This window comes from Camponotus vicinus, unplaced genomic scaffold (genome assembly GCF_025532165.1).
Source record: "Camponotus vicinus isolate PSW18456_S1 unplaced genomic scaffold, iyCamVici1.0 SCAF_8, whole genome shotgun sequence".
In the NCBI taxonomy this organism is placed as follows: Eukaryota; Metazoa; Arthropoda; class Insecta; order Hymenoptera; family Formicidae; genus Camponotus; species Camponotus vicinus.
In genome coordinates, this window is record NW_028141980.1 from 15,955,595 (window position 1) to 15,983,479 (window position 27,885).

A 27,885-nucleotide genomic window follows, 5' to 3' on the forward strand; every position below is an offset into this window, starting at 1 on the left:
TGCACATGCAGGATGGATATCAAAATCACTATATTGATGCGTATTAAGATTGCACACGATTGTTTATGTTACTTATAAGATATTTTCGATGACTCTTCACTCGCGAGATTTATTTTTTCAAGAATAACAATCGCGAAAATACGGAACGCGATTCGCACCGCGTTCCGTGCACAAAACGACCGCGATTCGAAAAGGACGCTTCGAGAATCGCAATATCGAAGAATTCGCAATTTTCGAGATATCGATCGAAGCACTGGGTGCGTTCAGTAACGCGACCAATTGGTTTCTTACTTTTGAATCCACCAATCACATTCGACTGCTACTTAGTGCTCAGTCGTGCTATTGGGTGCATCCAGAAGCACAACCGCTCACTGAGCAGCTAAGTAGCAATTGAATGTGATTGGTTTCTATATTTGAATTGACCAATCACATTCGATTGCTACTTAGCCGCTCAGTGAGCGGTTGTGCTTCTGGATGCACCCATTGAATGCACTTTAATTGCATACGTCATAGCTCTGTTTGCGCATGCGTGACTTAGTTACATTTAATTCAAAATATAACTTTACATATGTGTATATTTAATTTTTCTATATCGAAAGAAAAAAGCAAAAGAAAAAAGAAATAAAAGTGCAAATAAACTAATACTACTTAATATGCAGAGAGAAATAAACTTTGAAATATTTTTATAAACATATTAACAATCAATATCGCTAAATCGAAGCAATACGTCATCATTACCTAAAGCGTATAATCAACGGTATGTAATTAATGATTAATGATAATTAATTTTTAATGATAATTGTACATTAATTGCATTTTTAATGCAATTTGCTGAAAAAAGGAGATAAAACAAGGAATATTTTGAATAATTCTAGGAACGAAAAGCAGATTGCTGACATTAAAGTCGGTGACATTGGAGTGTAACTATTCCATGACTGATTTGAAGCTTATCAAAGGATACTGCGATTTGAAGGTGAATCAAACACAATTATTATATTTAATTAATTTAGATATTAGCAGAATTCAGTATTTTCTAATAGCTATTAAAAAATGATTGAAATATTGCAGTAATATAATTTCTATTATTGAAAATAATGAAAAATATTGAAATGCACAATCAAGAAAAGAAAAGAAAGAGAAGAAGGAAGGAACTCTTTTATATATCATTATATACAGAATATTGCTTTTTCCATGTTTTAAAGAAAGAATGGTTTTAAAATTTGCATTTCTTGTTTGATATATTTTTGCCATATTTTGTTTAGTTCAGGATATGCTCTTACATTAAATTCAATTGAATTTCATAAAATTTATGTATTTATATACATAATTAGATACAAGATTATGTGACAAAGATGTGTAGGAATTTTTTACACTACAATGACACGTATTTTTCACATGCCAAAATTTGCAATAATTTGTCTTTGTATGTCGGATCTAGAATTTCATCTAGTTTGTTCTCGAGTATCGGCACATTGTTTCTATAATTGTGTGCGATGTCCTTAAAGGACGATGATGCAGAGAAATCAGTATCTAGGCGATAATTTATCCATCTCACAACATCCGGTGATAATGTTCTATTAATAGGATATCGTTGCATTATCGATTTCGTAAAACCAAAGCATAATTCTGATATCTTCACAGGTTCAAAAACATCATAGTTCCTACATTTGTTGAATACCTAATTCAAACATTCAAATTGTTATTTTAACGATAGCATTTGGATTCTTTCAATTATAATTAGTAACTAGAATATTCACTTACATCCGTTTCGTCCATTTCATAATCCGCATCCCCTAATAACGAAATGCTCCAACAGAATAGAGCGCTAATCGCTATTTCGGGACATTTATTGGCGACTGTTTCGTTAAACTTTTGAAAAAATATTGGCAGAATACTCTCGATGCACTCCAATTCGTTGCACGGTTCAATTTTGCAAATTAACTTGGATGCTTCGTGTCGAATGCCCGCATTATCGTCGACCAACAATTGTAACAACATTGTCCACCAATCCAATGTAGGATCTATAAATATTATCTTTTATATTATACTTTTACGTTAATTTAAATATAGTAATGATCAATTCAAACTTACGGCAATGTTTAGAATCAATATTGTCCTTATTAAAAAGATCATACAATATGTCGAAAACCGACGATCTGAGATCTTTACATAATGAACCAATCCAACTGCTGTCACAAACTTTTCTATAGATATCTTCTACATCTTCCATTCTAAACTCTTCATTCTTAAAATAAACATATAAATATGTGTTACAAAGATGTCAAAGAAACATAACAAAAATATAAAAATATGAAACAATCTGTGCGAAAAAAGATTAATAATAAAAATGAGCAAAATAATCAGCAAACCTTCAATTCGTGAGTTAATGTCACCATACATTTGCCTAGCAATCTTAAATAACAAATACGTTGAGAATATATATTGCTCGCATCATGTGAGTGCATTTTTCTCGTAACCAAGTTACAAATTTTACGCTTATCAGCAATACAATATTCATTTACATCCATTAGACAGTTATATAAGAAATCGAAAATTGTATCTTGCAGCTTAGGATTATATTTGTGTAAATCTTTAGTAAAATCAACAACCGCATCAATAGCATAACTACTCAATATTTTTTTTTGCCGACAAGATTCTTTTTTAAGTACTTCGAAAATAGTGCTCCAAGCGATACTTTGTATCTCTGCCTCTGGCACGATCAAAAGCTGCGAATATATATTGAAAGCTTCGCTTTGTCCATTGTACATCGTTTGTAAGAAATTCGAATGTTTTCCGACGCATAGTATAAATATAATTACAGATATTTTGTACATTTGTTCTCCCGGTCTTCTTCTTAATAGATCTTTTTCGATTAAGTGTTGTCGCAGTCTGTGCAATATATTCTCCATTTTACAGCTTTCGATCCTAAAAAATATGAAAAAGTTTATAAAAGAAGTTTATAGAGTTATAGAGATAGACTCAAGAGTTATAGAGATCTCGCGAAATGTTTATCTTACATATTTTTATCTAAATTGTATAATTTATGAAGAATATCAATGTATACAGTAGCTATTGGAAAACAACCAAATCCATTGGTTCCTTTTTCTAATCCTTCCAAAATCCAATCTGTTGTGTTTAAAAAATCTGTAACGTCAGATTTTAACAGCTGAATAGATGGCAATTTTGTTAAGATCTCTAGTATCTACAAATTTTTAATATCAGAAATTAATATTTTAATAACTCTAGTTAATATTCTAATTATTCAATTATTAAATTTCATCTGCTTGCCTGTAATAAATATCCATGTATTAGATTTGCTGAGGTCCGAGTATCTCGCACTGTACATAAAACTAGAAGTAACTTTTTGACAAAACTGTAGGCTGTATTCTCCGTTAAAAACGGCACCAATGCTCTAGCTGCCAGTTCACGTGTTTTATATACAGGGCTTTTAGCGCATTGCGATACCAAATTAACAAACTCGTTTATCTGGAAACACACCTGTCATTATATTGTTCATCTTTAACAAACAGCAAGAAGATTGGATTTTTTTATAACTACCTTCCAAGCAATATCTGTTCCATCAAAATGATAATTAATATATAATCGTGACAATAATAATAAGATTGCCTGCACATTCGATTTTATCATGGTATCATTAATTGATATAAAAGTTTGCAATTCATCTAGAATAAAAGGCAGGAGATGAGGATATCTTTCAAAAAATATTCTGCCTGTCATTTTGTTATCTGTCGTCAAATTAATATGATCCTTGGTTCTTTGAACGCCAAAAATTCGAATTATAAGCGCACTAAACAATAATGTAGCCGCGTTACGTTCCTGCATTTAAAAAAAAATTACTTTTGTGGATAAATTATTCAAATACGAATATTATTAATATTTTTCATATCAAAATAATTGAGCCATTACTTACCGCCCATGTTTTACTATCATAATTTTTAAATGCCACTATTAAACCATCAGCAATATAATTCTTGACCATATCTCCAAGTTGAGAATGTCTGAATAAAGCTCTAAGAATGTTCATAGAATGAGTTTTTATCTGGGTTATATCAAAATTAATTTCCTTATAATTGTTACTATTTTCTATTATTGATTTCGTTGAATGCTCGTATTTGGAAAATATTGTACTTTTATACATTATACACTTTATTTCTTGCCAACTAATTGTGTTTTCGAGCAACGAAAATTGTAATAAAATATTCATAACTGAATGAAACGCAGACACATTTGAATTATCATGGATTTTTGGTTCTGAGGATAGCACTGCCTATTTTAAGATAAATTTGTCTTAGCATCTTTTCCAAAGTTTTTTGTTTGATAAGATATCATTCTTCATTTTTGCTCAAACCTGTATCATGAACGGTACTCCCGCGCTTCTTCTTGTTGCACATAATTTCGAATATCCTGGCATTAATCCTGTGATACCTATTAAGATATCGTACAACCAATGTATAGGTTCTACATTTAAAGTCGTGTTTGTTAATCGCCACAATCGTGCGCATACTTGATAGAAACCAACATATGCCTGCTCAAATGCACCTCTATGTTTCGTTTCACATAATAACAAAACTAGATGTTTCATTATATGCTTGATCTGTTAACATATTATTATATTAGGCTTTAGTTATGAAAATATGTACACCTAAAATGTGCTAGATTTATATATATCTCACTTGTTCCTCTGTTAGTAACCCGTTTATAGATTCACCAGTTTGTATTGATGCCTTGCTAGCCAATAGCCCAAACAATTGACTGACTTCTTTAACAGTACGCCAAGAACACAGTAATACCATTTGCGGTGTTATAGTTTCTTTCTCAGAAAATAATGTATCGTCATTAAAATTTAATGATTTCAAGTCCATGGGTAAATGCCCTTCTGGTGAGGAATTATTTACTATCACAGAAACAGTATGATTTAATTCAAAACTCAATAATATGATATTGGCTATAGTATTTTGCCATAAATTGTCTGTTCCTGCACTTCTATAAAAAAAACCATGTCATCAATTAAATTTGTAAACAAAATTATATTTACAAAAACAGTACATTCTTTTCACTTAATTACCTTAAATCACAATCAGCAAGCAAACTTCTTATGCAGAATAAATATCCATATAAGGAACATTTAACAATTGCCATTCCTATGTTTTGTTTTGCTAAAGTTAATGCTTCCTGAAAAAGTAAGAATAATAAAGACATTATATTAAGTTAATAATAAAAATTTATTAATTATAAATTTTCTAAAACAAAAGGATTGATTTTATATACATACATGCAATTTTCTATACAATAGCAATACTAATTGTAATGTTATTGCCTCTATCATATTGTCTTCTGCACTGCAATAATCGCAAAGTATATTTCTTATAACAGGAGATAATTTAGATACTTTCAACATATATGCAGCTGTAACACTGTCTATGGGTCGTATGCTGCTACCTAATTCAAGCGCAACTTTAATTATTAGTTGAACTTGAGATTCCAAATCTAAACATAATAACATTGGATTTATAAGCTTTAATATTTGATATGCCATTTCCTTATTTGGTTCATATGTGTCCAGCAATAAACACTGGAATATTACTTCGGCTTGTTCTTTAGTCCATTTTATATCTTTAAATTCATTACAAAGTAAATGTTGCATGAGTAAAAGGATTTGCAAGCTGGACCGTCTACGACTGTACGTTGCATCTGGATACAAATTGTTGACACAAATTTCACGCAAGTTTATAAAAAATATAGTGTAATCCATTATATTTTGTTTAATTTCCTCAGAAGTTTTATAAGATAAAGCTAAAGCATTTTCATATGTTTCAATAAGATTATTTTGTTCTTTATAACGATTTCTCATGTTTTCTTCTTGAGTCAGTTGTCTCTGCAGAACAGCCAAACTATCTTTCAATCGCTTTAAAGCCTATAAAAAGAATTATAAATTTAATTTACATAAAATTTTGATAGAACAAAAAGACAATGCCAATATATCTTGTACCTTCTTGACAAAGGGTACATATTCCATCTTTTCACATAGATTATACTTTAAAAATAACAGAATTGTATCAAGCTCCATGCGTGTAAAACGTAATGTACTTTTCTTTGATTCCACTAAGAGTGCCAATGTTTCCAATCTACACTGTGTAATGAAACAATATGTAAAACTATTTGATTTTAATATCTTTTTGAATTTTAAAAATAGGTATTATTTATAAAATAAATTTTTTCTTATTAAAGAGTTACTGTTAATTGGAAATTAATTGTTACCTTTTCGCTATAATGCCTGATACACGTTTCCAAGACACAGTATTCCAAGGTATTTCGCCATTTGACAGTTTGCTGCGCGAGTTTGTCATCGGTATCCAACTCTCCCTTTTGTTTCAATATTCTTAGGCCATTTAATAATCTATAAAGTTCCTCCTCGCTCATATTTTTTAATTCCTGCATTATTTAAATCAGCAATATTGTACAGCGTGATGTACGTTTTTTTTTTTTATAAATATTTAATGTGCCTTCAACCATCAATTATGGTTATGTAGGCACGATGTACAACGTGTATCTTTCTAGGTTGGAAAACTCTGTTTACATACATTTTTGACACATCCATGTAATGCCATCTTTACTATCTTTAGTGCAATTTAATATGTATATATATATATATAAATACGCTTTTACCGATACTCGCTAATTTCTCTATTAATCAATGATCAATTATCCGATTAAGATAGATGCCTACTTGTAGAAATTTAAATTCATCAAATACATATTTTGATATCCAGATAAAATTTAAATAAATCAATCTCTTGAGAAAATTTGTACAAGATATTCTATTACAATTTTATTTGAATATTTGATATTAGTAAATAATAATAATTAAATAAAGTAGGATTTTTATCTCTAGCACATATTTCAATATTTTAACATTATTTTCAATATATTCGCAGTCAAAAATACAAATATGTATTATCTCAATTCTTTGTATCATATTTGTCGAGATATTTTAAATATTTTATCTCTCTATCAATAATTAATAATTGTTTTCATGTAAATTGCACTTTTTATTTTTATTGCCTTTTTTTCTTTAAAAACTGAATTTATATATAAATATTTCATGTTGAGAATACAGATAATGCAATTAAAACAGACATATTTATAGCGTGATATACGCAATTAGTTCGCTGCCGATCGTTTCGATATCTCGATTGTGGTTCGATAGATTTCGAATGGCGGTCACTCATGGAATGTATGTACTTGAATCGCTTCGCAATTCTATTAGTGTCTAAAAGTAAATTTTACACATACGCGGGAAGAATTATCGGAGATATCTCACAAAGTGCTCTCATCGTGTATTATACGTTAACACATCGGTATTGATGATCCAGTATCTAATGCATGCTCGAGAAATGTTCTTCGCATATTTAAGAGCATCATTTTCTTTCGAAAGTGCAACGAAGCAATTGATACATCTTGATCAGGTATATCTATAACATTATCGTTTTGTGATTAACTGATGTCAATATCATGCTTTCAATTTTCCTTATAAAAATTTTTTTTTTATTTGTCATTTTATATCTAATTTAATATAAGCAATGTGACAGAAAGAAATCTCTAATACTTTCTTATTGACTATTACATTGTTGTTTAGTATTTGTTTGTTTTTAAAAAATGGATCTCGTAAATACTAAAGGCATTTACTGCTTAGTGCACACTATGTGTATAAATCACACGCTATATATGTATATAGCTCTGATATTCTATGGTATAACCTGTACTCGCATTTATTCTGACGACAGGCTTATCTTGGCGGTATATATTACACACATATTTCCGCTTTATGTTTAGAATGGCCCTTATTTTGCTAAATTTTAAAAGATACATTACAATCTTGTTGATTTACACATGTCAGATGACGTGTTACATCTTATCGTTAATAATTTGTGAAAAACTTGACTTACAAAATATCCTTTATTTTTCAAAAAACTCAAAAAATATTTGTATTGGCAATTTATTTACTTTCTAAAACATCAATATTATATCAATAAACAAAAAATGTAATTTTTATAACAAAGTGCCGAAAAAGATATATCTCTTTTTATTTTAAATTATCAAATTTGTTCTCGCTATTAATTACATTGTTAACTATAACATATTCTTTTTCAAGACATTTTTAATATTCTAAAAAATTAATATGATAGCTATGTTCTTCCTTGTTTAAGTAATTAGGAACTATATCGCAAAATTATATGAATATATTAATAATTATATTAATATTTATCAAATAATAATATTAATATTTGATAATATTAAACAAACAAACAACTTATTGTTTGTGCATATGTTAAGTATAAGTATACAGTACACTAATGTGTACTGTATACTTATATTTTTATTATTTACAATGTATTAATGTTTTAATATTTTATTAATTTATGAAATATGAATAATTAATGAAAATAAATTTAGTATTATTTCTTTAATTATTTATTAATAATTTATTATTTAATATTATTAAATTATATTACAAATTTGGTATTATTTCTTAATATTTCTCATAAAATTATATTACTTTTTAATATTTTATTAATAGTTTTATTTTTCAGACATATATTTTCTTTTTTTGTATTTTATTATGTAGCAATTTATGAGAAATTTTTTGAATGAATCTTTTCCTCTTTTTATTAATTCTTTATAAAGTCTTTCAAATGTTGTTAAATAGTCGTATTTATATTTATGTGATACAACTTGCCTTGGAAACTTAATTCATGAAACTGATTTCCCTACGTTATTTAGAAGATTGCAATTTCGCGTGAACAATCTTTATTCACTACAAAACAATTTCGAAGAGCATCAGTTTCAATGACATTATTAGGTCAGTCCACATCAGTACAATTGCAATTATTATTTTGAAATATTTTTCCTTCGTAATAAATTTGCACGGAGAATTATTATGAATATGTGAGAATTGTTATAAATATGTACAATGTATTAAAGGTAAAAATGAAGAAAAGTACTATTTAAGTATAGTGAAACTAATTATAAAACATCTCGTAAATGCTTAAGCCGTGTTTATACAAATGGTCGTTTTATAATTTTGCAATGATGCAGTCTGTATAAAATATATTTTGTACCAAGATATCCGTCAAAATAATTAATTTTTTTATTTCTGATTATTCATGTAAAATAATTATTTAAAAAATATATAATTTTTGTAATATAATATTTTGCAATATAATATTTTGTAATATAATATTTTGAAAATTTAATATTTATAAAACAATAAAATTATAAGAAATCCATTATATATTTTATAAAATTAGATTCGCGCGCGATTACAAATAGTTTATTTTTGGGAAACATACGATAAATTCAAATATAAATTGTAACGTATAATTGTATCGTATTTTCGTATATTTTTCTGAAAAAGGTCGAAAAAATTACGCTACATAGTTTTTCATGTTTTTATAGCATTCTTAAATACGAGGTCAAGCACAGGCAGTAGTATAATGTCTTCGTTAATGTACGAACCGCGGGAAGAGATGAATCTTTGAGAATTACATGAGAGCTCTGTTGTGTTTCGTTATTTTAATTGCGCGTCATCCTGGGAAGAATCCCAGAACATTTCCGACTATTCTCTGGCCGAAGTTTCTCCCTTCCATCTGACCGAAAATGCGGCCACGCGATTACGGAGCCGCGTAATCTGCGTAATTAATCGTCATTTAAATTAGCTACAAATCTTTTTACTTACCACATTCAGATATATTTATGAATTTATCCAACCAGATCTCGAGATCGAAAAATAAAATGTTTTTCGTCAGATACGAAGATATAATTGAGTTATATAAAAAAAAATATAAACAATCGAATATTTGCTTTCTTGGAGAATAAAACTCGAGAAACTATATTTGATTATATCTATAAATGTATAACAAATATATATGATTAAATTCAAGCTTTATATAATAATGATAAATTTAATAAAGCTTTGTCTCCCTTACCCACATTTTCTGTATGCTTTCTCTGTTTCTTGTTGCAGTAAAACGTGACCATACTTATTTCATTTTAACTGCACAAAGCACCACGAAAAAGATTTATTAAATAAAGAAAAAAAGAGATGTAAGATAAAAGAAGAAAAGACATAAAAGTAAGATAATATAAAAGTAAAAATATTATTGGCATTTCATATATTTATCTTATATCGATTTATATTACGAGAAATATGAAAAATAAAAGAAGTAATACAATGAATATTCTCATTGAGCGCGCAATCATCCGTTGATTCTGTAATATCTTTAGTTTGCGAGATTACTAGTAGATATCGAAAATTTATTAATAAGACTTCAAGATCGCGCAATTCTTCAAAATTACTTACATCGCGCATATTCTTGATAAGTAATCCGCATTGCCAACAATGTATAACTATGCATACGGAATTCTTGGATCGACCGCGAATCTCTTTCGTATGAGGGTGGTTTGTGGCGAACAAGTTTGTGGAATTTTCTTCTCATTTACGTCAGTTGAGCGAAGCAACGCGTTTTGTGACTCTCAATTTCCGACGAAACTATTCGACACGCTCACACCACTAGTAGGATACTTTCGTAACTATAGAATACAAAACAACTCTAGAATTGAATTTGAAATTGGGGAATGAGGTTTTAAATTGAGGCTTCTGTTTGAAGACCTTCTCTTGAATCGAAGAGTACCTACCTGCTCATCTTTAGATACGTACGGAGTGTCTTTAAAGATTAATATATGATATTTTTACTTTGAGACATAAATTCACCATTTAGTTTTTTTCTGTCTTGCTATTGTGATTTTCTTTTTCATTCTTGTCTTTTCATTGTTTTTCAGCCACAAGAATGCTCGGGGGACGTATTTATAAGAGACAACGTGGCACGTAACATGCAATGTCTTCGCCGACCAATTCCGCGCTTCGTTTCTCGTTTCACCGTGGGACATTTGTACCGTAGCAAGAGAATTCTCTCTCTCGAATCATTTGAGCGGAACATGTCTCGCGGAGAATCGTCTGATGCTGGTAAATAACCGAGGTAACTGCTAATTCGATTTACTGGCCAACCCCCTTTGCTTTCCCTTTCCCCTGTCAGATTCAATTAGCGAGGAGTTACGGGGCTTCGCAGGGGCAATCAACTAGTCTCTACAATTAAATTCCACACGCCACTATGTCAATCATCGTTTCGAATTCAGGAAACAGGAAGATGTTTCTTTCGATCCGCTAGATAAACAATATTTGTAGATTCTCAGGTAGAATTAACGTCGGCAAAAGACAATCATGAAGAGATGTCAACAGAAGTCCTAATTTTTTGAACGTACTATTTTGATATTGACTTCCGGTCGATGTTTTTGGATACAATTTTAAAATCAGTCAGTCTTATTTTTTATTGTCAAATTTGTGAGAATATATTTAAAAATATTTAAAAAGAGGAAAAATATAAAATTTTCTACACTTTACTTTCTTAAATTATATCAATTTTATAATAATATTCTGTATATAAATTGTAAATTGTAATTTTATTTGTAATTTAATTTTTTTTTATTTTATGTTGTAAATATCATTCAGCGATGTTTGAATAAAACGCATCAAAATAGTAGATTCAATAAAACGTACTAATTAAAAATGACAGATTTGCTGATGTTTATAATAATGCGTGATACGCTTATCGTCATAAAACGTGTCATAAAATAGAGGCTTTTTGTCGCTTACTTATTGTTAGACTACGTCAGCTAGATATTCTCTCAATATTGTACATTAATCATGAAACGCGGTTAAGAAACGCTGGCTGAGATAACTTTCTTTTATGCTATAACGCGTGAAGAGTACATATCTCCTGGCGAGAGAAAATATTCATTAGTTATAATTTCATTGATAATATCAACAAGATACATATGATTTCATAATTAATTAATTCGTAAATTTTGTATCATTTTTAATTAAATTTCTTTAATCATTTTTCGATTTGAGAGAATGAGTGACTTCTGTTGCATCCTATTTACACATGCACTGTATATATGAATGAAGATTATCTTCTACTGTCGAGAGAAAATAATTTATTAGTTATAATTTCGATATCAACAAAATACGCATGGTATCATGATTAATTAATTCGTAAATTTTGTATCATTTCTAATTAAATCTCTCTAATCATTTTTCGGTTCGAAAGAATGAGCGACTTCTGTTACATCCTATATTCACATGTACTGTGTACACAAATCAAGATTATCTTCTACTGTCGAGAGAAAATAATTCATTAATTATAATTTCGATATCAATAAAATACGCATGGTTTCATAATTAATTAATTCATAAATTTTGTCATTTCTAATTAAGTCTTTAGTACTTTTTCGATTCAAGAAAATGAGCGATTTTTATTATATCTTGCATATACATTATACGAATGAAGTACATATCTCCTATTGTCGAGAGAAAATAAGTTCATAAGTTATAATTTTCATATCAACAAAATGTTTCATAATTAATTAATTCATAAATTTTCAATTGTTATTTTAAATTATATCTCTAATGCTTTCTCGGTTTAAAGGATGAGCGATTTCTATTATATCCTGTACATACGCATACACTGTGTATATGAAGATTATAATACATACCTATTTCCGAGAGAAAATAATTCATCAGTTATAATAGTTTGATATCAACAAAATGCATGGTTTCATAATTAATTAATTCATAAATTTTCAATATTGTCATTTCAAATTATATTTCTAATTCTATTTCTTTTTCGGTTCAAGAGAATGTGCGATTTCTATTATATCCTGTGAACACACACACACTGTGTATACATATCGTGCATAATATATGTGTCTCTGTATAAATTCTTTAGCGATCTTCCAGTCAGCTCTACGCAGGTAGAAGCCGTGCGACGGTTGAAATAAACATAGGAATAATATACAGGTATCGCTGTATCGCTGATGCACTCCGTTCCCGGAATTCCGGGCCCTCTAATTTAAAATAACGAGACACGAGAATCTATTGCTGCAGTCTCGGCGTGTCGTCTGCGCGCGTTTCAGTGTTCACCTAGCGTTAAAATTTTCGCACAGGAACGAGGAAGTTCTCGCTGTGCGCGCTTGCATTAGGCCACAGACATCTGGAAGCCGTATAACGGGCATCTCATTAAGAGAGCGGTACTTTCCCTTTTATAGCAATACTGCTATCGTCCGACGATGCGAAATTATGCTAAGCTCACTCTGAATCCCCCCCTTTCCCCCTCCGTGTTCGGCTCGATATTGTACCTGTATTATTAAAACGTTGTTTGATCGCAGGAAAGTTGGCACACGTGCATGTGTGTGTGTGTGTGTGTGTATGAGGGAAAACATAATTTTAGATTAACAATAAGTAATTCAAGTGGACGCGATTAATTCTCGAGATTGAGAAAGTTTTCCCGCTTTCCCAAATTTATTCCCAGCCTGATACTTATATCGCGCAGTCGCTTCAGAAACTTCAAATTTACTTGTACTTGGTTGTCGAGCTTTCTCCTCCGGACAAGCCGAGAGCATTTCCGCCGCAGTTGCATCTCATATATATATATTCCGGGAACAATTGTTTGGAGATTACAATAGGTTTAAAATTGAGAGTTGTGCGGCGAAGCCCTCCTCCCTATTTGTCACGAACCAACATTCGTGGATGACAGACGATAATTGTAGAGCTCGTTATAAATGGATACGTCATGAGGCGAATCTTGAATTAGTTACGCTGTAATTGTTACATTGAAAATGCACTCGATAAGGAGGCTGAATGCGAATTTGACACTTCTGTCATTCTTCCTCCCAGATTCTAATCAATAACGGCGTCAATGAGTGGCGGCTGGAGTTGAATGGAATTCGCGCGCGCCCGGATAACAGCTGATGATTGAACGGTCGCGGAAGAATCGGCGTGAAGAACAGATTTCAGAATCGAATTTATGAAAGTACGTAAAACTTAAGATCGATCGCGCGTTTATATAGCGGGAAATCGATCCAACGTTACCTCGTAACTTGTAACTCGTTGGAATAACGTCTTTTAACGCTCGCTCCTGACACCTCCAGTCGCTCGTACTTAAAGGATAATATTCCGGTCATTCTGAAAATGCGAGAGACACACGCGCGATCTTACACAACGGCTGTATAGTCGATGATTAATCGAGACGAGCTGCACGGTATATCTTTCAACCTGTATTTTGCATTTCGCGCGCGAGAATCTTGTCTTAAATATAAATTTCTCGCTACCTTCGCGCTAAATCGCCTCAATCTTATCTCTTTAATGGATATCACAAGATGGCGAAGGATGCAAATGAAGCCTTTTCATCTCGACTTCCTTTCTCGCGGGTAATTCACTAACGGTAGCCAGTGTGAGATTTATTATATCCGTAATTTTTTTTTTAGTAGATTTTCCTCTCTGTCATATCGTTTTTATTATGCGCGATCTTTGCGACTACTGCACTGCAGATATATATCGGGGGCTTCTTTGTTTTCATTATCGATTTAAATATTGTCAATTGCGGTGTTTCTCTTGTTCGAACGCGATGAAATTTCATTATTAGCAAAATAATAAATGTAAGTTGTATCTATCTCTCTCTTTCTCTGTCTCTTTCCCTTTATTTCTTTCTATCAAGGTTGTCAAATTAATTCGATTGCGGTGAGTGAGTGCGACGTGGACAGAATAATTGGCAAACGACCAATGACGATGAATTAATATTTACTTATTAAGTGATATTTATTCACCATTGCTTCGTCGTATAGTCTTTTTCAGTATAAATTCAATTAATAATTAACGGCATATTACTAACGATTTTACGTATCCAGATATAAAATAACTAGACTTTCGACCTACTTTACACATTTATCTCCATTTATTATTTTACGAAATAACAAATTATTTTACGAATTATTCATTTTACATTAATCAAACATTTTTTACGTCAAAAAACCATTATTAGATATAATTTATTGCATGTATGTGTGATATATTTATTTTTTTATATTGTAAAACATTATATGTTTTTAAAATTATCATGAAAACTCATATCATATCAATATCAGTAAAATTATTATATATTTTTAAAACAACCATTATATATAAATTTAAAATTATATATACATATATATATGGTATATAATTATTATTATATGCATATTAAATATTATATATTATTATATATATTAAATTTATAAAAAATATATCACATTTCATGTAATTAATATTGCCAGATAATTAAAAATTTTACATACATATACATGTACATATTATACATGTATGTATAAAATATATGATTTTTAAAATTATTTTATATTTATTTTCACGCAATCTGCTCTTATTCATCCCGTGTTTTTTAATCTGATGTATTGTCAGATTAAATACCGAGCGCGTTTAAAAGAGAAACGGTCTACATATATCTGCGTGTGTGTATGTATGTACGCGCACGTGTATACGTGTACATGCGAAGGAAGCGGAACCACCCACGACGATCCGATATCGACGTCTAGGACGATCGAAAGAAAAAAAAGAATCTACGGCGCTTCTTCGTATCGCCGGAAGCCGGATATACGTCCTCGTCGCGAAAAAATCGGCGAGGAAACGACACGTATGTACGTCGCATATATACTCTCGATACTCTCGATACTCTCCATTCGACGTACATAAAATTCGGCCGTTTCTCCAAACATTCCCCGTCTCTTTCTCTCTCTCTCCGTCTCTCGCCCCGTCGGTCGCGCGTTTACCCCGCGCACCCTCTCCCCCCGCTCGCCGCGCCCCCCGAGCAGGTAACGTGCCAACGCAATGGCGCCTTACTGACTGCACCTGGGATAACCGTTCGCCAGGTTAGAACTCGCGCCGATTGGCCGGCAGGCACAAAGCGCGGCGCTGATTGGCTGGCGCCGCGGCTCCGCCGGCACCGAGGCTTAATCTCGTTTACCGTAGGCGCGCTGGCGTTCAGTTTAAGTTACCTCGGCCGGTCGGACGGTCGGTCGGTCGGTCGATTGGTTTCGCGTCACGTTCGAACATCGCGGAACGTAAACGTCCCCGAGATCGGAAATCGCCGGTCCCCGTGATTCGCCGAGGGCTCGAGCGTCGACGATCCCCCGAGATCGAGACTCGCACCGGGAAGGAGAGTGCGCGAACGCGAGCGGGGACGCGTCGTCGCGGCGGTGACACGATCGCGCGCGCTCGCGCGTCTCCCGTCCTGCGCTTGTCTGTATGCGCGAGCGCGCCAGCGCCGCGAAATGCGCACTGGCTCGCGCGTGTACGTGTGTATCCGTGTCAGTGAGCGGCCGCCTGGGCGAGTGTACGTGCATCAACGGTGAGGAACGCGGCATAAACGAGTAGGCGCGCGCGCGCGCGTAACGGCTCTGTGTTCTTGCGCGCTCTCTCTTTCTCTCTCTCTCATATCGCGGCCGCGCCGAATCTCGCCGATTGGTCGGTGCGTGGTATTTTTGAAAAGCCGTGCGTGTGTGTACGCGTGTCGCGCGCGCTCTCTCGTCTCACCGTCCTGTTCTTTATCTCTCTCTCTCTCTCTCTCTCTTTCTCTCTTTCTCTCTTCTGTTAGCGCGAGAGGAGAATCGCCGCCGTATGGACGATTTTGAGAAAGCCGTCCGGTCGCGTCTCTCCTCGTTCCGTCGTCCCTCGTCCCGCCCCGTCCCATCCCGTCTCGGTCGCGTCGGACGGACGGACGGACGGACGGAGATTCGCCGCGAACAGTTGTCGCCGCAACATATGCAACTGGAGGGCGTCTCTCTCTTCGGCTCCGCGCGAGCTCGTGCGCGAATGCGCGAAAGTTCGAATTCGTCGGAGTGACAGGTAGACGGGGTCCTGGCGCAGCAGAAACGAGTGTGGAAGCTAGAGAGAGAGAGAGAGGAGAGTGTATCGTGCGCGTATGTGCGCTCGTCTCGTCTTTGTTGGAGCTCAAAGTCACGATCTCGGGTCGCTGTAATATTTCGGTGGAAATTTAGTTTCCTTTTTTCCCACTCTGTCTGTCTCTTTCTCTCCATCTTCAAGGGGACGGGAAAGTGATCCCGATGTTGTTTCGCGGCGAGATGTATTTTTCTCCCGTGGAAGAATTCGAAAGAGCCGAGACCTGTCAAAGTTTCGTCGCTTTCGAACCGCGTTCGCAGAGTATCGGATAAACAGTGCGCGAGTGAAGTGGATCATTAGTGTTCTTATGTCAGTGCTCGTTGTTTCAGTAGTATGATACCAGCGAGAGAGATTGATCGAGATTAATATCGAGTGCTGATCGTCGCAAGTGTCCGAGTGACCGAAGATTCGGCGGGGATTTGACAGGTCGCGACAATCGACGGATCGGAATCTTCGCTCGCGTCGGTGTCGGCCGACTTGCCCGTGTTTCACCTGTGTTTGTGCGCAGCGCGAGGTTAGGATCGCGCGTCGGTGGGAGAGAAAGAGCTTCTCTCTCTCTCTCTCTCTCTCTCTCTCTTTCTCGGGAAAAGGAGAGCGGAAAGGATCGGTGTTGCATTTGGTGCGCGCGAGCGTGGAAAACGGAATATCGAAACGACGACGAAGAGGCAGTCCTCGATCGAGATCTGGATTACGCGGGCGCGTCGAGGATCGCCAAGATTTTGCCAATTCGTAAAAAAGGTGAGTAACAGATCGCGAGTATATCGGTGTTTTCTCTCGCTCAATTCGTCCGCGTCTTTTTTCCCGAGGTACCTGAAATCTCGGGCCGAAATGTCAGATGGAGCGACGTCACCTCGAGAGAAGAAAACAAGTAAAAACAAGCAAAAACAAGCAGTTACTTGTGTCCGCGAAAGCAACGATTTATTTCACGTTCCAACTGTTTTTCACGTCCTGACATTCGAACGGTCGAGCATCGCTAATCGATCAAACGGTTTTGCCATTGATTCCCTTCGAATAATTCGATTTTTTTTTCTTTGGGGATCTGCGTTTATCTAAAGCCGCCGAATGGTTTCCGCGAATTCGCATTTCAGTGCTGTGATTAAAATCGATTTAATTTCGCTCGTATTTAAGTTTGCGTCTCGCAGAGAAACGTAAAAGATTCAAGATAAATAAATAAATAAAATATAAAAACATACAATGTATAATCCTTTTATGATACTCTAGCTTGAAACGAATATTCCAGACGTATTTTTACGTTTCTTTTAAAATGCATTCGTAAAACTTTATGCAAATATTTGTACTTTAATAAATCATTCATATAATTGCTATGATTTAAAAAAAGGGAACGATATAATAATAGAGACTTTTCCAAGCCAACGTGATAAGAAGCGCTCGATAACGGCCCAAGTTGATAGTAGCCCGTCACGAACTTGGTCCTAACTGATAGTTAGTAATTCTAGAGTGTCGATCCTATTAAACGCGCTGGTGGTAGCTAGTTTAAGGCATCGCAGGAGTCGTCGATTCTCGAGCGATTTCGCCCGAGCGTAGTTAGCGTACTTTCCCGAGAAAGCGGAGTAGTAGCGGGAACACACGCGATCTCCAAGTTGCACACCGAGTCCCCCTTTCGCGAGCGCAAAGAAAATCTCGAAGAAAAGTTGATTCGCGTGCTTCGTAGCGATCCTTTTATCCACGCGGATATCGACTCGAGAATCGATAACAATTTACAATTTCGTGTTTTGTATCATATCGCGTATCGAATGTATTTATCTGAGCGCGGCAAGATTGGCCGGAAAAATCCAGCGAGCGGAAAAAATCATGATAAATCCCGATTTTCATTGTCTCAGACTTTATCCGATGGAATAAATTGGAAACGGAACAAAAAATATAAAAGTAACTAATATGCTACTGGAATGTATTTGTATAACTTTGTAGAAGAGTATTTTTACTTTAATTGTAATAAAAATCATATATTCATAATCTCTATAATAAAAAAATGATCACAATATAATAATAGTCTTTTTTAAAACAAAAACTTTATGCAAAAAAGTATTATTTTAATTGTAATAAATTATATTCATAATCGCTATAGTTTGAAAAAAAAGTCTTTTTTAAAACGAAAACTTCGAAAATATGAATGTTACTAAATTTTATATCAACTCTTAATATATAGTAATCGTTATATATAGATCTAATTCGCTTTATCTTTCGATATCTTTCGATATTTTTTAATGAGAAATTTATTTATTTGCTACGTCGATTCCTAATCTATATTATAGATTTTATTTTAGATAAAGTTTAAATTATAAAACACTCACTTGATGAATATCGATAAAAGCTTTTTATTTATTTTAACATTTTTAATAGAAAAGACTAGTTTTTACCGATTTTTTCCGGAAAATACTGCTGGCATGAATTTTATCCAAAAAATATGAAATTTGAGACTATAAATATTAATCAACATTATTTTTTTATATCGATATAAATATCAGATATTTATCATTTAACGTTTACAAATATATTTTTCTGTGCAAACATAAATTAATATCACGTTATTTTTTACATCAATATATATAATATATATGATGCAAGATATAGAAGATATAAGTGATAAAAATTATCCACGAAATATAAAAAGCCTCCGGATTATTTTGACGCTAATTTTACAATAATTTAGAAGCGTCTTCGCGTGTGTAATTTAGTTAACAATATTGAATATACATATATTTATTTGTGTTTGTCCTTTTCGTTTTATTTGCGATTTTCTACGTATTATCGATTTTTCTATTTATTTTATCTGATTTCTTCTTCTTTTCTCTTTTTCCATTCAAGTTTAAGTTCTATCTTGTTTTAAATGCAAAAAAAAGTATAAGAACATGCAGTTTAAAAAGCACCAGACTTATTATTCCCCGTCCGACTGTACTTCGTTTGCTGAATTTATTTGTCTCTTAGCTATTTACATTCGAAAGATGTAAGAAACGCGGGAATGGAATTTTACGTTTCAATGATCGCTGCGGATGATTTACAGCAGAAATCTGATGGAAAAGTTTTTTACGGAATCAATCATTTCGTAATTTCAATCGGCATCTCCTCCCGATTGTCGCTTATTGTCTGTTCGAATAATTTGATAAATTGTAAACGATTTGTGCCGTACATGAGCAGAGTGATAGCAAATCTTTTCTTTTCTGTACTTTCCCTTTATTGCAATCTTTCGTTTCCATCTCTCAGAATTCGGAATTTTGTAATCTCTGTCTTATCAGTTCAAATTTCATCAAAGTTTCTGGAGGAAGAAAAAGAGTTATTGCAGCGTATAACTGTCTAGCGTGCTTTAAAAACGATATAAATCTCAAGTAATTAAAAGAACTGCATTCCTGTGAAATGGAATATTTAATATTTTGCCGAGTACGAAATAACTTTATAGGTAAAAAAATGTGTTATATCTTTCAGGAGGACACACGGACAGGGATGGCATGAGGGAGGGCTCCGGCAACGTTGCCGACGTGGTGAGTAAATGAAATGCATTTTTCTCTGTAGAAAGATAGAAAGATACGTATATATACATATACATGTGCATATAAATACAGGGTGTCAGGGCAATCTCTTCCCAAAAAAAAGGTCATGTAGCTTATCTCGAGAGCTTTTCAAAACACTATAATGAAGTATTTTTTCATGGAGTACTTTTCGAGTTATGAGGCTTGAAATAATCTCTTAATTTTACATAAACCATAAAATATCTAGTAATATTCATTTTTCGATTATCTTACTTTAAAAATAATGAGAGGAATCAATTGGTGTAAAGAAAACACATAATTGTTTCGAAGAAAAAAATATGTAATTTGCAATTAACAATTACATATTTTTTTTCGAAACAATTATGTGTTTTCTTTACACCAATTGATTCCTCTCATCATTTTGTACATAAAAGTATTAAGGTAAGATAATCGAAAAATAAATATTTTACTAGATATTTTATGGTTTATGTAAAAATTAAGAAATTATTTCAAGCCTCATAACTTGAAAAGTACTCCATGAAAAAATACTTCATTACGTATAGTGTTTTGAAAAGCTCTCGAGGTAAGCTACAAGAGTTTTTTTTGGGAAGAGATTGCCCTGACACCCTATATATATATATATATATATATATATATATATATATATATATATATATAGAGAGAGAGAGAGAGAGAGAGAGAGAGAGAGAAATTCTTATTTTTATTTTATTTACGTGTCCTTTTCTCCATTTGCAAATTTTTTTGTCTATGTATTTTACCTTCCTGTATAACCTTCATATATGAATTTTACGATATCCGATGGAGATAATATTCTTTTAAAACGGTTATCGTGGCTATTTTTTGGCACCTCACGTCAAAGCCACGTCGAGAACAGCCGCGCAAAGTATTTTCGAAAGCCTTCGGGCTGTCGACGTCGAAAGATGTAGGCTACCGGGTTAATATACAGAAGAGAGAGAGAGGGGGATAGGGAGACAGGGGGACGGGAGGGAATGGCATCGAAAAGAGAGAGAAACAAGGAAAAGCACGATCGGTGCGGGAAACAAATAGAAAAACGAAAAGGTAAATTTGACAGATAGATTTTCGCGTTAATTGACTCGTAATGAAATATTGCGAGGAATCGCTTCGATCAATTAGACCTGATTACGCGATTTCACGTACACATCTACATACATTCTCCTGCGTGGTAATTCGTGAGAGACGACACTCGGAACGTTAAACTGACGGCGGAATAGCGTGCAACATATACAGTATGTATAAATTCAGCGTAACGACTTTGCTAAACGCGGACGGAAGCGCGGATATAAATATACCGTATGTACTGTGTTTGTAGAGACACAGAGAGAGAGTGCGTCCAGTGAAATGCGACTGTCTGCTCGCGCAACTTCGCGAAACCGGAAATATTTTATCACCCTTCCACTCGAAATAATTTAAACCCAACCATCTGCTCTGCAAAAAAGTGCAAACCATCACAATTTTAGGCGATTTTTATCCCATTTTATTTCCAAAGAGCGACCTTTCTCTACTAATTTATTTTCCAAATCGAGCAACTTGAAACGGATCGAGTTTGCGATTAATTAAAAGATCAATGAACGTGTTATAGGGATAGAAAGAGAAAGAGACACTCGTGATAATTCAAGCAATATAATATACTCGCCAATCTATTAATTCCTTAACCTTATGCATCGAAATCTCGCAGTGATTTCTCCCTCGTTAAAAGTTAACGAGCTTTTTAATTTTAATGGATTGCGGGAAGTTTCTATTATTAAATTTTTCCGCTTCGTCGCTCTTGGTAGGTTTTCTGTTCGAATTTTACGCATATGTGCTGAATTGCGTGTTACGAAAGGGAAAATGTTTTAAATACAAAAAAGAGAAATCTCTCTCTCTCTACCCGTGGTGCAATATCTTATTATTAGATTTCTTTCTCACGACAGCTGCTACAATTTTAAAAACTAGGATTTACATTTCTAGAACACATTCATAATAACTTGGAGATGGAGTTTCCCATTAGTTTGCGCGTCATTTGCAAACAATAATAAAGAGTAAAGTTTGTCGGAAAAAGTCGGGCATATTTGACTTTCCGTCAAATATGCCAGCAATGCAGATTTACTTTCATACGTTGCGTTTATCACTGCATTTATCATGCTTACAATTGTGATTCATGAGATGTAAATGACAATACAGCTACAGGATGTAACCAATCGAAACATTTTACATACACTAATTGTGGAATTTCCAGGTATTAAATAACAATTTGCATTAGTTAAATGTAATATGACACGCTATCGATACACCTGTCACATTTGTTGTTATTTCAAGATTATCATTTTTTTTATTTTTAACACTACCAATATGCGATATATTTTATAACAATTGCATTTTGTTTTACGTAGCAATATTCAATGTTGAAAACTCGATAAAAATACTTGAATTAATAATTACTTCAATTACCGCATAAACATGTTAATTATTAAAATAATTTTAAAAATAATTTATTTTCCCTCGGCATGTGTGACATATAATCGCGTTCATTTCCATATCGGTATAGAAACATGACATCATTCTCAAAGAGCAGACAGGTGACAGCAGTCGTTGCTCGTTACTCGCTATTCATTATGCAATACACGACAGAATTAGATCTCGTTATCGCCTCATACGATTTTATGGTATCGAATCGACCACGTGTCGTAATCGACATGAATGTAATCGATATTAATCGACATGTTTCACGGCACGGGCCGTTCTATGCTTTCTCATTAGACAGACGGATTGCAATTAACAGCATGGTATTAATTAGCGGATTTATCTGCGTCGCGTATATGCGGATACAATGCATCGTCACCATAAATTGTACGTATCTCGCGTCCCATTTGTTTCGTTAGTGCGTTTAAATGAGATTTGGACACGTTTCATCTGCAAATACCAGTGTAGACCAAATTATTCCGTGTCGTACTTTATTATGAAAATTGCAAAAATATATATTTCGAAAAAACAAGGCGAGCGTTTATTACATTTATCGAACGTAGTATACGTGACCTAATTTCTTTGGAAAATTTTGTATTCATTTTGGAGAATCTCTTGTATTTTATAATATATTAATCGCTAAATTATTTTTAAAATTATTAACAATACTAGTTTTTTTTAGTAAAGATTATAATTTTTTTATCAATTAAATTAAATTCTGAAAATATGCGATCAATTTCACAGAGATCGAATTTGAAAATCGAATTTACAAAATGTTTTTTTTTTTTTTTTTTTTTTTTAATGATCTGAGACGACTTTAATCGAATAGAATATATGATTTTAGATAAGAAAAATCTTCAAAGAGAGAGATAGAGAGTTGCATGTGTGTGTGTATGTGAGATGCATCCTTTGATCATATATCTATGAAGTGCCGGCATTTTATCGATAAGATCTGTATCCATCGTATCTAATTTTCTCGATACTTTTAAATTTTACACGGTATTCACGATCAAATGCATCCAAGCAAGATAAAGGCGAATGCATTATTTCGTTCAATCTTTACATGAGGGGACGAGATATTGGCTTACAGATCTGAATATACAGCTAGTAACATCTTCATAGTTACGTAGTCAAAGGATATGCTTGGCATAACCACTGCTTTGCTTTTAGGGATTAGATGTATATAGTTGACGGGTTAACCGCTGGAGAATTTTGATGTACAAGATTGACTTTATTAGTAGGAATTTGCGGATATTCCTTTAATGAGATATTATTTAATTACCGTATGTAATTCCAACGGCAAGAATGAGAGAAAGAGAAAAGGTTATAGTTATTAATGTAATAAAAATTTTTAATTATATTCTATTATAAAAAATACATAGAAAATTATATTTAATATTTTCGATGTAATATGTAATATTTTCTCTCATTACAAATTATCAATTAAAAAATAATTTAATAGAAAATAACATATATATATTTTATTACAAAAAAAATATGCTATCATCGCTAAAATAATAAAAATTTAAGTAATAGTTAAAAAAAATATTTTAATGTTTTTTTGCAAATTTTTTAATAATAAAATATTAATAATATAAATTATACGGTTTTACATAAAAATTACATAGAATAATATTTACTAATATGACGCATGGAAATATATTATTTAAAATCATGGCGAATAATATTAATAACATTTTAATAATGTAAATGTAAATATTTTAATGTTTTGTACTAAAAATTGTTACTTAATGTATTAATTAAATTATATATTAAAGAATTAATACATTATAATTATTTTCATCTTATGTTAGATTTTTTCAACAATTCATTTATTATATTTTTATCAAGCTAAAAATATTATTACATATTAAAAGTTCCTTCCGCGAGTTGTTTAAATAGGAAAAAAACATTCTCACTACATGTTTTTGCATAGAGTACGCGATTTTTACATTAGACAAATATCAGATAGGAATGGATGATAGGAATCTAGGACTCCTATTACCATCGTAGAAGAAAAAATCGCAGAATCATGACGATCGCGTAACCAACGGCTGTTACCGCACCTACAAGATAAGCAAATACGTTTTTAATGATATTCGTCATTCATTCTCTCTCTCTTTCTCTTTTATCTCGATAACGTACGGAGGCGGGTCTAAATGGAGGGGGATTCGACCTTTCTTTCGATCCCCTTTTCCAAATGACTGAACTCGCTCGAATGCGTCGATGAAACCGAGAAATATGAGGAACCGTTTAATAATGCTGACACTGCTGATATCCGATATTGCTCCTTAATTAAGGATGGTATTCTCTCTAGAATCTGCATATAAAGAGCGTTTTTGCGTGTTGATCTTTCCCGTGAGAATAGTAAACGTTAAGAGGTAAACCGCTGACGAAACACACGTGGATTAAATTCCATAATGTGCGGGTATTAAGATGGTTATTCGCTAAGAGCAAACGAACAGTAAATGCGAAATTAAATTTATTATTGCAACATGTTTTGATTGATTGCATCACGAGCGAGTCTGATCGAACGCGAATTAAACGCGTTGCAATTAATACACCTTGTTTGTCGTTTATTTAGTACATACCCGTTTTTAGATATATAATAATCTATATATTGTGTAATCAGTAGTGAAATAATAATGCGCTATTAAATTACTATATTGAGAGAGAAACCAAATATTAGTGGTTGATTTGGTGCAAATAAATGTTATATAAAAAATTAATAAAGTGTATTATACGGGCTCCACAACTTTATATATTTTATCGATACTTATAAAACTCAATACGTTGTACTAATGTAATTTAATATCTTTTTTAACTTTATGTAGAGTATTTTTTTCTTTTTAATTTTATAGAATAAATATACTAGAAATCGCTAAAAATTAGCGTTTTTATTATTTGGTAATTTAATATGATTTTTATAATATATTGATGCATTATTATTATATATTAATATGTTATATAAAAAATTGGTTTTTTTTTAAATTGTTAACTTTTGGCCAAAGATTATCATTAATTATTTAAACAGGAATTATTATGTTAATACTTATGTTTAATAACAGCTTTACAAGCCTGATAATTCCACCTAATATCTCACAACGCACGTCAGAATTTGCTAGCGGTTTATCCCTCGAACAGTGTAGTCTCAAGTTATTTGAACGTTCTGTGGATGCAATTTTGATCCATGTTTGACCACGATGGAATGTATCCATTAGCACGTTGGAAATGGTCGTTGCAATTACAGTTGGGAGAGATATAAACTGTCTTTTCCAACAATTGCGCTATTCGAAAGATGCAAATAAACGCTTAAAACTACATTTGTTTAATTTATTAACACGAATGGTGATGTTTTCATCTTTAACATTTAAAAAAATATTTTATGATTAATCTTTTAGCTGCAAATAAGTTTTATCTCTGCCACAAAAAATTTTTTGGAGTTGTAATTTTCAAATTATTATCAAATTATTACCCTATTTGATAATCTTAATAATATCAATTTAAGATATTTATTTTATAAATAAAAACAATTATGATTTTTTTATTTACAATGGCCTTTAATGGATTGATAGCATAAAAGAGATTATGAATTATGTCAATTCAAATAGTATAAAATGACGCATTACAATATTTTCCATTAGTTTTGATTATCGAACAGTAGAAAGATACAATAATTTAATTTTCCAATTTTAATTAGCCAACTGATGAATTGATTTTTAAATAAGTAATAGATGTGGGAACCTTTCCAATTAATCCAGTGTCTCGTGAAACGATGAGTTTGAAATAATTAACGGAAAGTTTGAATGAAGAAATATGTTTATATATTAAGCGTGACAGTGAATTTTAACTTGATATCTACCTCTTTCCGTCAGTAATGTTTCTCGTTGCACGTAAGCTTATGGTATTATCGCAGCGTCGTTCTATCCATCTAGGCGTACCTATATATCTTCACTCTCCGTAGATACGGAAATCCCATAATGCATACAAATACCTACGGCTTATTGATGGGCGGATGCGAATCCGAGCGCGTTATAGTAGCGAGTATCGTTTTCGCATTCGCCTCGATATGCGCTAAACGTCAGAGCTAAACATCAAAGGCAAATACGCCCCTATTCCGCTCACAATCGGTCAACGACGATGACAGCGTGCCGCTGATTCGATCATGTATGCTAATTTCACTGCTGAACACGTCCGCGATAATCTTCGACGGCATTAACTCTTTGACGCTTTGACTGCTGCATTGTACGTGACGTCTGGCATATCTCTTTCGGTGTCATATGTACAGGATAATACGTCCAAAAAGTGATGGAATATAAGCAAAAAATATAATTTTCTTCTATGCAAGATTTTTCATTTTTAAGAAAATTAAATTAAATTAATTTTAACTTCATTTTAATTTAATTAGAATCAAAAATTAATTATTTTTTGTCATTGTTTAAGCTTAAATAATTTTCATCTACATTACAACATAATAACATTTCAATAATATTTGAATTCTAAATAAAGATTGGCTTATAAGAGAGCTTATAGCAATATAAGCTTATAAAAATTAAGCATATAAAAATTAACTGATCTTCTAGTTTGGTTTTTGGTAAAAGATGGATTTCGGGAATTTTATTTTATTTAATTAATAGTCACAATATATCAATATATATAATTAATAGTCACAATATATTACAACTATATCGAATGATATTGATATCTCTTTCTATATATTTGATGCCGCTCTTCATTCCACGTTTGCTTGTGTACTAATCCTTTGAGACCGTCTGTGTTTGGATGAGTACGCGTATCCGTTTGCCACGAGGTAGGTTTCGTGAAGGACATTTACAACACACAATGTGGCAACACAATACAAAGCTGAAGAGACGGAAGAACCGCAAGAGAGGCCTAAGTGCAAATGCCTGTTTCCGGAAGCGGATTGCTTCCTGCTTTTCTCTCGTAATTCGCGATCGGTATATCGATTGGTGCCCGGTTATCGATCTGCGACATTAGTTCACGAAATTCCCGAATCATATTATTTATTTTTTCCCTTATTTCTTTTTTTTC

The 27,885-nt window shown here is 32.8% G+C and overlaps 2 protein-coding genes across 12 annotated transcripts in view; one reads left to right on the top strand and one right to left on the bottom strand.

The window, feature by feature from the left end:
• LOC145975977 (uncharacterized) overlaps nt 1-27,885 on the top strand; it is a 97,430-nt gene that overhangs the window by 19,685 nt on the left and 49,860 nt on the right. Inside the window, exons 1-5 of one of the 9 annotated variants that reach the window (XM_083106760.1) lie at nt 624-757; nt 876-973; nt 10,046-10,153; nt 10,861-11,057; nt 20,309-20,364. In XM_083106760.1, coding sequence (XP_082962886.1) covers nt 11,039-11,057; nt 20,309-20,364 — 75 coding nt within the window. In that variant the 5' untranslated portion in view covers nt 624-757; nt 876-973; nt 10,046-10,153; nt 10,861-11,038. Of the gene's footprint in view, nt 1-623; nt 758-875; nt 974-7,271; nt 7,488-10,045; nt 10,154-10,860; nt 11,058-15,959; nt 16,317-16,350; nt 17,606-20,308; nt 20,365-27,885 lie in introns of those variants that run through there. The other 8 variants (XM_083106762.1, XM_083106761.1, XM_083106765.1 and 5 more) reach the window with 8 other exon arrangements.
• On the bottom strand, nt 1,258-6,573 carry Thada (Thyroid adenoma-associated protein homolog). Of its 3 annotated transcripts, none has more exons than XM_083106772.1 (14): nt 6,280-6,573; nt 6,011-6,151; nt 5,294-5,935; nt 5,087-5,193; nt 4,695-5,001; nt 4,370-4,615; nt 3,932-4,288; nt 3,559-3,837; nt 3,289-3,486; nt 3,018-3,202; nt 2,370-2,925; nt 2,092-2,245; nt 1,762-2,021; nt 1,258-1,678 (listed from the first exon to the last, which is right to left on the bottom strand). In XM_083106772.1, the coding sequence occupies exons 1-14, from the start codon at nt 6,457-6,459 to the stop codon at nt 1,373-1,375; spliced, it is 3,918 nt and encodes a 1,305-aa protein (XP_082962898.1). In that variant the 5' UTR covers nt 6,460-6,573; the 3' UTR covers nt 1,258-1,372. The 3 variants fall into 3 exon arrangements, with proteins under 3 accessions (XP_082962898.1, XP_082962897.1, XP_082962899.1); XM_083106771.1 differs by having other exon boundaries at nt 4,695-5,004; XM_083106773.1 differs by having other exon boundaries at nt 4,695-5,004; nt 6,011-6,146; nt 6,280-6,566.